Raw genomic sequence first — 12288 nt, 5'->3', positions numbered from 1 at the left:
ATGGCTGTATGGTATTCCATTATATGTTATATAAACATACCATACTGTAGTTCCCAAACTTACTCAACAGAGTCACCTGGGAACATTCTTTGGGACCCACCTACTAAATAAGAATCTCCAGGGATGGCAAGGAATATGAATTTTTGAAGCTTACTCTGCGATTATAATGTATTTAATTAACCTACATACTTCATGTGTTTAATCCACTATTTTCAAACATCAAGTAGTTTTCAAACTGCCGCTTAAATGACAATCACAATGATAACAATACCTGTAAGGACAGGTATCTCTCTGCATACATATACAATTATTTCCGGAGGACAATAAAGTGGTTTGTTCGTTTTTTAAAAAAGACTAAGTGATCAGGGAACTATAGAGTAACTGCAGCTCTGGGAGTGCTTACCCCACCACAATCAAGGAATTCTAGGGAAGACTAGCAGTCATCCAGGGCTGCCTTGACTACTCGAGAAGGGGTCAATTGGGAGTTAAGAGTCCTAACAACCCTAGAAAAACTCTCAAAGACAGAGGTCTGCCTTCTCCCTTATCTCCATAATCACAAAGGTCCTGCTCAAAAGGGCCCCCTTGCGTATAACACTGAAATTGGCTCTTGCTGTCTTCTGCTGCTATTTTAAAAAATAGATATGGTAGTTCACATAGTATGGATCCCCAAGAGCAGTTTCTCAAACTTAGTTCCATAGACTCCTAAGTATTCTCAGGCATCTGCAAGTGCAATACGTTTTGGTTTAAATGTTGTGTTTCAATTGTGATGGTAATATACATATAAGGTAAATGCTAGACAAGTCACTCAATTTCAGGGCCTGCAGTCTTATGTTTAAGATAAAAATGGCACAGGTCACCACCACTTAAGAAACTTAAGTCAATGTTTCTCAAAGTAGGATGCGTGGACATACTCCCAGGGTTCCCTGAGAAATTTTTTTTCTTTAAAAGGAGTTTATACCATACTGAAAGTTGAGAACCACTAGCTTAGAATACAAACCATATTGCTTTTCTTTCCCGAGCAGCACCCTGCCCATGCCCAGCACTCAGTAAAAGTTAAGGCTGCACAGTTCTGTGCAGCATCGGGTCTCATCTAAGAGGTCTCCACCAGGCCTTGCAGCCACACTTCTTGAACCCTGCCCCAGGTCAACGAGAATCAATTCCTCGCCTTTTATTTTACTGACAGAAACTAATATGCTGGGTCTCAAGGACACTTTCAGAGACTATCAAGTCCAACCCCACTCACACAGCACACGGGAAAAGTGAGGCCCAGAGATGGGAAGTGCCTTAAGTGAGATGACATAGCTAGCTAGCAGCAGAGACAAAACAGGAACGTAAGCCTCCTATCCCAACTTCAGTGCCTCGGCTGACGTGTAGAGAGCACGATTAGGGATCGCACAGACCTCATTCCCACCACCCTCCCCATCCCATGTCCACCCTCCCCTGGTCCCCAACCTCCCTCTGTCCTCTCCAAGTCGACTCGCCTCGCTGTATTCCGGGACTTCACAAGCATTCCACACTCCCCAACTCCAACCCTACTGCTTCTGGCCTTCCCTCGCCTACAAAATACACACTGAGAGAGCCCCACCGAAGAGAGACAATTTCAGAAGCCGCGGTAATCCTCCACGCCGCGGAGTCCGCCCCGAGGCGCATGCGCCACCCTCAGTCGGCGCGCGTCGGTGACGTCACGGGCGGCGCCATCCTCGAGCTTGGAGTTGTGGATCCTGGTGCCGGTAGGAGCGTGTCAGTCTGTCAGCTTCGCTTACCGCGCGACTTCGGGTAGAAGGAACCTCTCCACCACAAACTTTGACGAGAGAGGCTGTGGTGGCTGAGGGCTGCTGAAGAAAGTAGAGAGAGGTAAAGAGTGAGCGACGCCTGAAGAAGACGTCAACAGAGCGCACCGGAAGCGGTCCGAGAATGAACAGTAAGCCGTGTTGAGGGTCACGAAATTGGAGAGGGGTGGAATGTTAAAGAGTCGGAGACTAGGTGTAGATACTGGTGGGTGAAAAGGGTCGCTGCGGAGTCCGAACGGATCTGCTGTGGAAATTGTCCCGCCTTACCTAAATGTAACTGTGGCCCGGAGTCCCAGTTGGCCTGCCTAGTCTCTGAACTATGTCAGAGCTGGAGGCAGGTTCCCTCCGGGGGCTGCTCAGTAGTGAGTGAGTGGTGCTAGAGGTCGGCCCAAGGCCTTGGTGCGACTTGGCCACTATCTCCTTCTTGGCGTGGTCAAGGCCCTGTTCCTGTTTGCAACCCGGTTTGCCCTTTTGTAAAGTACTGATAATGATGCCTGCCCAGCCTGCTATTCTGTGAATCACCCTTGTCTGGTGTAAAGCGCAGGGAGCGTGCTGGGGATTGATACCACTAGCCCAAAGCTTTGAGAGTTGAGCAGAGGTGTGCCAAGGAGGGGAGCAAGCACCCAGGGCATTTAGAGGCAGGGGCATGACACCGTTAAAACTGGATTTTGAGTTCCACCTCGGCCACTCCCTACCTATGTGATCAAGTTAAGTGAGCATATTTTAACTTCAGTTTTCTCAGTGCATAATAGGAATAAGAACTCCTTTAAAGGATTGTTCAGAAAGTATAATGAGATAAAATATATGTAGCTTTTAATTAGGGGCATGGCAACCAATGAGGGCTCAGTAACTGTTAGATGTCTATTGTTATAGGGAAAAAAAGACTCCTGGGTCTAATGCAAGGCACCAGTGACAGGTACAGAGTCATTCCTGGGGTCCAGGCCCTGCAAGTTGCTCTCTACAGACAGGTTTTAATCCCTATCTTCCATCTGAGAGAGAACCAGACTCTATATAAAACTTGTAACCACTTAGGTGTGCTGGTTCAGCTGTACTCAGGGAAGCACAGTAGAGCTGGGATGGAATTTACAGAGCGTGAACCAAATTTTCTAGTCTTTTGGCCCTTAAACCAGGCCTTTGTCTTATTCTTATTCCATTCACACCCATATTCTGTCCCCAGTGCCATGGTTTTCTTCTTCAGACAAATGAAGAAACAGGAGTGTGAGTTTTTAAAGGTTAAAACCACATTGAGCAATGTGTATTTTGAGCTTGAAGAAAGATCTGCTGTATTTTATCAGTTTAGGACACCATCAATTGTATAATCTCAGTTTCATAGATATTAAAATGTGAAGAGTCTTTTTTAAACATCTAACAGTAAACAAGATGTAATAGTTCCAACTCTCTTCATCCTGGAAAGCCCTGTCACATAACTTTTAAATGAGTTACATCATTAGACTTCCAGAGCAACTGCTCAGGCTCCTAACCTGTGGTATTTTAAACCAGGGCAACTCTAAGTATCGTCTGCTGAGCTTCGGTAGCATCTGAGAACTTGTTAGAAATGCAGGATCTGAGAGTGGGGCCCAAGAATCTACATTTTAATAAGTTCCCGGAGATTCTGACACACATTCATGTTTGAGAAGCACTATTTTAAGGCACACCATTGGAACTTCTAGCACGGATTTGGCTGGAGGGTAGGGCAAGAGGCATCCAAGAAAGCTTTGAAGCTGTGCTCATTGTACTACCCCCATCTTCTGTCTCTGAATAAGCATATTATTTTCATAGTTATAAAAGTCTTAGGTCTTATAGCCATAGCCAACAGAGTTGATCATTACGTGTTTGTTTTCTTTAAATCCCCCAGGTGTGATCTACCATGCCTTTTCTCAGAAAGATGCGAAAGAGTTCGACATTCAGGTACAGTGCTTGGCAGGAGGTCTGGGAGCAACAGAAGTGATGGCAAAGATGGCTCAGTGGCTTCTTAACCGTTAGTGCTGTTTTAGATGTCCTTTCCCACATGTCACTCCACACGTTTCCAGTGGACATGTTAGGCTTAATCAAGATTTGTTGTTCTGCTGGCCTCCTTTCCCATTATACCAGAGTCAAGTTTGGTTAACTGGGATTTCTTGATCTGTGTCATCTCCCACTGTGTAGGACACTAGGTCTGCTCACCTGACACCTGCCGTGGCAAGCACTGTCATTTGACCTTGTTACTGTGCCCCTTTCACTCCTGAAGAGGGCAGTCAGATCACATTTCATAAATGTAATTGATGGATCGTATCTGGGTGCTACAAACATTCTTTGTCAGTTCGGCAGAAGCTTCACTGGTGACTCATAATGAGGTACTTGCTTTTGAAGTCAAGATTTTGAAAGACTGATACACCTTAATTTGGCTTTTCCATGAAAGATGGGCCACTTAGGCATTTAAAGAATCAAATGTCTTCTTACAGTAATAATACTGATAATAATGAATTTTTACTTTTTAAAAGTACAAAGCTGAAGCTGACTGCCCTCCTTACCATGGGCTACCGTGAAGAGCGTGTGTATCACATCTTTATCCCCACCTCCCACCCATCCACGTGCCTGCTTCTGCCCATGAAATGAGATCTTGATTACTGTTGACACATTAGCCGCAAGGTGTTTGCAGCCCAGTTAGTGCAACAAAGGTCCAGGAAATGGCCCCATCAAGAGGGAGGACCTCAGTAGACCGTGCTCCCCAGGGCTGTGGCAAACATGAGGGCAAAGCATCAGAATGAGGAATAGACTGGTGGAACTCCAACTTGAGAGACAGTGATGCTTGTTCTTTCAAGAATTATACACAGTTTTTGATAGTTACTTTGCCCAGAAGTCCTCTCTCAGTGCAGGTGCTCAGTCACAGTCATGTGATGCTCTGCTCCATGTGGAAAAGAGTGAACACATGGGGCTAAGATACACTGACAGTTTATTTCCTCAAGTGATGCCAGAGCAGAACAGGAAAATAGCCATGCTGCATCCACAGGCTGGAAACTCAAGTAAAGAGTATTACGATATGGCCGCAATGTCAAAATCCCTACCTGCTGCGGCTGGGCCCACCCTGGAGTGCTTGGTTATGCCGTTTTTCCTAGTGTTGGGGTCATTTCCTTCAAGGCCATAGCCTGGCTCTACTCTGAGCTTGCCTTCATCCGATCATGACAGTTTAAATACCATTGTCATACATTTCTCAAGGATGAGAGAAGTCTTTTTCTCCAAAGGTAATGTTTTTGTTTGTTTATTTTGCTTTAATTTTTTTGTTGTTGTTTTTTGTTTTGTTTTGTTTTTATCCTCAGAATAACCTCAGAGAGCAGGGTAGGAGGTTGGAGTTTGACGTGGCTGTTTTGTGTGGCAGTTACGAATTGGCATTTGAATGTGACTTTCACATCTGCCCAGCTGGGGGTAGCGAACGCGCAGCAGATGAGAGGCTGTGTGAGCCTCAGTGGGTAGATAGGTGGGTCAGTGAAGGCGGCCCATCTGCTGTTTCAACAGTGTGTGGGAGGGCCTGGGGGTCTGGGTAGCCCCAACCAGAGCTGTGAGCACCACACCATCTTGTCCTCGTGCAGCACCCAGGAACCCAGCGGGCCGAGGCCTTTGTGAGGGCCTTCCTGAAGCGGAGCATGCCCCGCATGAGCCAACAAGCCCAGGACGACCACCTGCAACGCAAGGCCGTTGTTCTGGAGTACTTCACTCACCGGAAGCAGAAGGAAAAGAGAAAGAAATCTAAAGGCCTCTCTGCCAAGCAGAGGAGGGAGCTGCGGCTCTTTGACATTAATCCAGAGCAACAGAGGTATGGCAAGCCTTTCCTGCCTTTCCACCCCAGAGACTTAATCTTCCTTGTGTTGAGTATGGACTTGGGAAGCTAGGTAGCCCCTGCTTTGCTTAAGCTAAGAGAGCCTCTCCCACTTCTGCCACAAGGGGGCAGGCTTCCTTTACCAATTCGGACTGTTTGGGTTTGGCTTTTCTGCTTGGCTCCTGTCCTATCCTTAACTAATAAGACCAGTGCCATAAGCCATGGGCAACAGACTGTTTGTCTTTCAGTTTTCTTAGAAAAAGAGGAACTGATATTTCTTAACATATATCTCTTTGTAGCTTCTAATAGCACTAGACAGAATCACCCATTGGGGTCTTATTGCCAAAGAACGTGCTGCCCACATGTTTCAGAAGTTTCTGAAAGAGACACATCACTCTCTGTGGGAAAACATGTTCCTGCCTCCAGCTGACACTCCATCCCTCCTTGGCCACGGTTCTGCATTTGGATGTCTTAGGACTGTTCGTATGCTTTTGCTCCAAGATTTGTAACCAGATATCCTCCCACATCCCACAAGACAGAGTCTGTCACTTTGTTCATGGCTCCTCTCACAAAATCAGCTGGGCTTTGGGAGGAGGAAGGGACTGCTGCCTGCCCCTGGTGTGCCTCACCCATGTCCCCACCAATAACGTCCACTTTGGGTTTGAGCCTGAGGTTCTCATTTCTCTAACCAGTAGCTTCGTTAAATGGACTCCCCATGAAGCGCCAGGAAGGCCCGTTTGGGGTCGTCTCACCTGCTCCCTCTCCTTCACCCCGCCACTTCTCACTCATCCTCCAGACAGACCCTGTCACCTTGCACAGGGACTTAATGACAACCAGCAACTCCTGTTTACTGAGGGCTTACTGGGTTCAGCTTCCTGTAACAGAAAATCTCAAAATAGCAGTGGCTTAAATAAGATGGAAGTTTATTTCTCTTGTGAAAAGAAGTCTAGATGAACACCATCCTGGGCTGGTGTGGTAGGCAGTTCCACAGCCATCAGACAACCCGGAGTGTAGCCCTGGGTATGTCCTTGCCGCTCCACCATTTGTAGGTGTTACTTCCTGGTCTAAGATGTCTGCTTGAGCTCCAGCTGTCATGCCTGCATCTAACCAGCAGGAAGGATGAAGGGGCAAAGGAAGGCAACGCTTCCTCGTCTCATTAGCAAAAACTTAGCTTTGAGAGGGTTCTACCAGTGAGGAAACTAAGGTTTGAGAGGTGAAAGTACTGGATTTTAGTGTGGTTATCGGGAGTAGAACTAGGATTTGCACCCAGGCCCCAGTGATCCAGGTCATGGTCCTTGGCCTCAAGCCAAGCTCTGTGCTCTTTGGATGCTATAATCCCAAGCTCACATTGCCTAACGTTTTACCTCTATCTGACTTTGCCACAGATACAGTCTTTTTCTCCCTCTACATGAACTCTGGAAACAGTACATCCGGGATCTGTGCAATGGTCTCAAACCAGACATGTGAGTTACAGTGCTGAAGCCTTGCCCTTTGAGGCAGAGCCCAAGTCTTAGGATCGTTGTAAATGCAGCTTTCGGAGCCTGCTATCAGCATTGCCTGGCTGCAGAAGTTTGTAGACCTGTTTACTTCTTTCAGAATTCATTATCATGGTATACATTGTGGGCTTTTGTTTACCTCGTAGGCAGCCACAGATGATTCAGGCCAAGCTTTTAAAGGCAGATCTTCACGGCGCTATTGTTTCAGGTAATTTGCCTAAGAGCACACCATCTGGATGCCCAAGCCATCATTCAGTGACAGTTCCTTGCTATGTGGATATCCCTACATCACCAGCACTTAGGGTGGACGATGACTATAGCTGTCTTAGCCAATTCTGGCCACTTGTTGTATACTCTAAATGGCCTCTGTGTACCTTCTCCACACAGAAGATCCCTGCTGGTATCCCAAAGGACACAGCAGCTGCTGGCACTCACCCACAGCCTGGTATCTTGAACAGCCCCATGGTTTTAAATGTCGGCTGTGGACCAAACAGTTCCCAAGTTGTCATCTCCAGCACACACCTTACCCTTGAACTCCTTGGATTCAACTGTCTACTGGATATAGCCACCCAGACGTGCAGTAGACATTGTAAACTTTACTTATCCAAAACAGAACTCTGGGCCTCTCCTCAGATCAGCCCCTCCCCTGGCCTTCATCATCTAAGTTGCCACTGAGAATCACCTTTAGTAATACCACTGAGTACTACTGAGTGCCACTAATATAGTACCACTGTTTACCCAGGTTGTTCAAGCCAAAACCTAGGAGGTATCCACATTTCTTCTTTCCTAATTGCCTACCTCCAATCCATTAGCATGTCCTAACACCCAAATCTAAGCCACCACCATCTCCCCTGGATTACTGCAAAGCTGCTTAACCCTCTCCCTGCTGACACACTGCTCCTCCCCTGACCAGGCAGCCAGAGTGAAGATTCTACAACAGAAATCAAGTTGTGTCCCTTCTGCCTCCTTACTGTGGTCTAAACAGCCTGTCCAACCTCCTTGGGCACCAGGTCTAACCGTACTGGCCTGCTTTCTGCTTCTCACCAGGCCTGGCCCTGCCGCAGGGTCTTAGCATTTGCTTCTTCACTCTACCCAGAGAGTTCTGTGTGCTCAGGGACTGATTCTTTCTTATGATTCAGGTCCCTACTCAGATGTCACTTCCCAGGGGTCTACCATAGCTAAAGATGACCCCCTACCCCGTTACCCTGCCCTTGTTTTTTTCATAGCACTCATCACTATCAGAAGATAACAGTTGTCTTGTTTGGTGCATATTACCCCTCCCCCTATTAGAACAGCAGCTTCGTGAGACCAGGACTTACTACTGTGCCCAGCACCTACCTAGGACAGTGCCAGACACATAGGAGGCATTCAGTGAACGTGTATTGATTACATTGGGGGATAGGTTAGGGGAGGTGAGAGGCCTCCTGCCTGTGGTGGCAGCTCACTCCGGGGTGGCCTATAGTGGGCTCCCATTCTGTCCAGAGTTCAGGAGGTTCTGGGAAGACCATGATGAACAGGCGTTCATTCAGGTCCTGTAAGTGAGACTTGGCCCTGCCAGAGCAACCCGACTGTGGGCCTTAGTGGTGCTAGATACACGGGTGACCTCTTGGCTCCAGAATCCTGCCCAGGACCCCTGTGGCAGCAGGCCTTCCAAAGGACACCTTATCAGAGCACAGAGGCTATAAAGCCACCGCCAAGGGATTGGGAAGCCTAGGTTCTCATCCCACTTGGTCCCTGCCCAGCCAAGGAGCCTCCACCTCACCCTGCCCCTGTGGGTGGTCTTTCTTCCTCTGCTGGCTCAAGGTTGGGACCAGAACCCACAGCCCCCGCAGGCCTGGCTGCCTGTGGCTCCCCTAACACCACAGAGGCCTGAGCCCTGAACCACCCTTTTCCTTTGCAGTTACAAAATCCAAATGCCCCTCCTATGTGGGCGTTACAGGAATCCTTCTACAGGAAACAAAGCACATTTTCAAAATTATCACTAAAGAAGACCGCCTGAAAGGTATGTAACTGGATCGCCGTGGGCTGTGGCCTCCCCAGCCGATTTGTCGGCCCTTTCCTCATGACTCTAAAGCTCAGTTTGGCCTTTCAAGTCAGCACAGATTGTAGGTACCTGCTGACCTTACATTCCAAGCCTGCAGAGACCATCCCAGCACCCAGGGCTCTCCCTGAGGTACTCATGAGCCCAGCCAGCATCTTTGGCCAGATGTGATCAAGGGAAGGAAGCGCTGTTTGGCTGTGCCTCCGGACACCTGGGTCTATTTCCAGGACTGGGACCCTCCACCTGCCCAAAGGCTGCTGTCTCCCGGAGGATTCCAGCTAGACAAATAGCAGGGACGAAAGCTAAGGTAGCACCTGCCCCTAGAGTTCCCAGAGCCAGCGCCCTTGGTGGTGATTCTCTGGGTTCCAGGGAAGCAAGGGGAAGCTTATCCGCCTGGTGTGCTAGAGCTCACTGCTCTGGCAGAGATGAGCGGCCAGTCTGTCAGGATTTCCACACCCCATCCTTGCCCATGAATCCAGAGATTGCAAAACAACAGTGGGAGGTTTTTGTTCCTTTAATTTTTTGAAGCTTGTTTTCTTGTTGCTTTGTTCCATTTCCCCTCTGTATTCTTCTGCTCTCATTTTAGACCTCAGCAAGTGGTGTACAAGTTTCCGCAGTAAGCGTAAAGCCATGAGTCCATCTGAAAGTTATGCAGCAAGACCTGTTTCTGGCAGTTTTTCTGGGGGTTTCTGGTTTTGGGAGTTTGGGTCATAGCCTTTGACCCGGAAAACTAGGTGTCGAGTTATATTTAAAATGTGAATAAATTGGCCTTTTGGCAGAATAATCCCCTTTAATCCTGGTGCTGTTACCTTTGTGGGTTCCTCCATTTCTTATTACCTTTTCCTATTAGCTTGTTGTATTTTCGAATACAAACGTCTTGGGAATAATAGTCTCCACAAAAGTGAACTTACTGCCAGGATTTTTTCCCCTCATCCTTTTTCTCCTGCTTTTTTTTTAGTTATCCCCAAGCTAAACTGTGTGTTCACTGTGGAGATCGATGGCTTTATTTCCTACATTTATGGGAGCAAATTCCAGCTGCGGTCAAGCGAGCGGTCTGCGAAGAAGTTCAAAGCAAAGGGAACAATTGACCTGTGAGCTCTTCCTGCCTAAGGGAATCGTTTATGACAGCGAAAAACTGGAAACAACCTGAATTACCCACCTTTCAGGGAAGAGACGGTCGGGCCAGTTCTGGTTATAGACCACCTCCAGCCAGTCTAAATCAGAGTTAAGGACGTTTAATCATGTGGAAAGAAGCACACTGTACTGAGCACAGAAGTCAGGGACCACAGGGATGTGTCTTTATAGATGCTCTTGTTTGTGTATTACTCCCATGGACAGGAAAGATTGGCAGAAAACACCGGAATTAACACAGGTTGACTTGAATAGTGAGTTTATTTGGTTTTTCTTTTTCGTACTTTTCAGCGTTTTCAGAATGTTCTATGACGAATGAGTTGTTTATCTGATAATAAAATATGCATGTGGGCATGAACAGGCTGCAGGAGTGATTCCTGCAGCACCGCCAGGATGGAAGGGAAGGGAAGGCCCAAGCTGTGCCTGGCTCGTGCCTTTACTTTTGCTCTGTGGAAGCTGCCACGTCTTTTGCTCTGTCATCGGGCACCGTGTCTCACTAGTTCGGTGGTGCCCTGCTTCTTTGATACATCACTTTAAATCATGCCTGCTGTCGAACTCTTTGACCTGAGGTTTACTTTGCCGTTTCAAGAAAGTTGAAGAGGAGTGAGCGGTGAAGTTGCTAAGTGACTTAGGGCCCATTCGGGAGTTTGAACTGAGGTGGACCACAAAGGCAGAATGCCGGGCCTAGGTGTGCTTATTGAAGCTTGTTCCAGTATAGGGAGCTTAAGCCTACAAGAGTGTTCTCAATTCCTGAGTCTGTTAGACTCCAAAGGAAGGTGGGCTGAAGGGAAAATAAGACTGGAGCGCTTCCCAAGGCCTAACCTACTAGGAAAGCCTGAGTCCCCAGCAGTGGCACCTTAGTTGACGTCTTAGTCCCATTTTTGCTGCTGGAAGCCGTGGCTCTGCAGGCTCTGCAGTCTGACCCTAGCCCTCTGGGCAGTGTGCCTGTGGGCCAGTAGACGGGCCCTTCTGTGCAGGGCCTGAGTACAGACTGGCCGAATGAGGACGGGGTGGGGACCAGACTTCCAGGGTCTGCTACCAGGAAAGCCACATGGCTCAGAAGGCCCTATCGCCCCTTTGTTTTGAGAAGCAAGTGTTTGCTGACCAACAGGGTGAGGGCAGAAGCATTCCTGGCGACAAACTGGCAGCAAATTCATGTGCTTTTTCTTCCGCACCAAGAGAAGCAGCAATGCCAGAGGCTTCACTGTGTCAGCATTTTGCGCTCAGGCTCCACACTGGACGAGAAACACCACAGTGGAGGGGAGAGCGTAAGCACTGACATCACATTGTTGGAGGAGAGCAAGGAGACCTAGCGGTGCCTCTACGCCTCCCGAAGGCTGAGCGCGCCCGGGGTCTCCCACAGACGTGCCCGGCGGCTCGACCCCGCTTCCGTCTGTGCATGGTGTCCCTCGCTTACCAGGAGGGTCTGAGTCTCCTTGGGTGCTCTCCCCAGTCTAGCTATCACTGCCTGTGGTTGGGAGCTCAAGTCCCAGCACCACCTCAGACAGGGCAGCCTGACCCAGTGACAGCCCTCGGGTGTGACCACGAGGTCACTAGTACTCAGAGCACTTGTTTGCCCAAGGCCTCACAGCTTGAGACAGGTAGAGCTGGGACTTGAACCCCATGGTCTAGCTCCAGAGCCACGCGTGGCCGCAAGGATGAGAAGATACTCCAAAGTGCCTGACGTGGTCCCTTTATTACCTGGGTTCCCACTGAGGGAATCTCTGGTCTTCCGTGTAATGTGGCTTCTGTTCTTCTGGCTGTTTGGAAGTGCCACGCTGGTAACAGCGTAGGTGCTATAATTTCCTAAACCCCACTGCTCTTACCCACCCCTCCACAATGTAAAAGGCGGCCAATGTTGTGTAAACGTACAGTTGCTTTCCAGAAAAGTGGTTGGAACCAGTTGCCATGTGAAATCTGTTTTTCATTTGGCGCAGACTCAAGTTTCCATGTGAGTGGCTGTTTAATTTGTAGACTTCTCTTCCCCTCCCCAGGGAGACTCGGTGAGAACGCTCACCTGCCACGAAGCTGCTGCTG

The 12288-nt window shown here is 48.4% G+C and overlaps 1 protein-coding gene across 3 annotated transcripts; it reads left to right on the top strand.

Annotated features, from left to right (window-relative positions):
* Positions 1–1681: 1681 nt before the first annotated feature.
* Positions 1682–10604, top strand: POP4 (POP4 homolog, ribonuclease P/MRP subunit). Of its 3 annotated transcripts, none has more exons than XM_007114379.3 (7): positions 1682–1921; positions 3646–3698; positions 5357–5580; positions 6969–7046; positions 7226–7287; positions 8980–9081; positions 10079–10604. In XM_007114379.3, the coding sequence occupies exons 1-7, from the start codon at positions 1915–1917 to the stop codon at positions 10213–10215; spliced, it is 663 nt and encodes a 220-aa protein (XP_007114441.2). In that variant the 5' UTR covers positions 1682–1914; the 3' UTR covers positions 10216–10604. The 3 variants fall into 3 exon arrangements, with proteins under 3 accessions (XP_007114441.2, XP_007114442.1, XP_007114443.2); XM_007114380.4 differs by lacking the exon at positions 10079–10604 and adding an exon at positions 9707–10062; XM_007114381.4 differs by lacking the exon at positions 6969–7046.
* The last annotated feature ends 1684 nt before the right edge of the window (positions 10605–12288 follow it).

This window comes from Physeter macrocephalus, chromosome 17, assembly GCF_002837175.3.
Source record: "Physeter macrocephalus isolate SW-GA chromosome 17, ASM283717v5, whole genome shotgun sequence".
Lineage (NCBI taxonomy): Eukaryota > Metazoa > Chordata > Mammalia > Artiodactyla > Physeteridae > Physeter > Physeter macrocephalus.
The sequence above is the reverse complement of the archived record's forward strand: the minus strand, read 5'-3'. Positions and strand labels throughout refer to the sequence as shown.

Bases quoted from the DNA above. Each gene is read 5' to 3' on its own strand.
- POP4 (XM_007114379.3), top strand. The intron at 5,581-6,968 runs GTATGGCAAGCC...ACTTTGCCACAG, and splicing joins ATTAATCCAGAGCAACAGAG to ATACAGTCTTTTTCTCCCTC. The intron at 9,082-10,078 runs GTATGTAACTGG...CTTTTTTTTTAG, and splicing joins TAAAGAAGACCGCCTGAAAG to TTATCCCCAAGCTAAACTGT.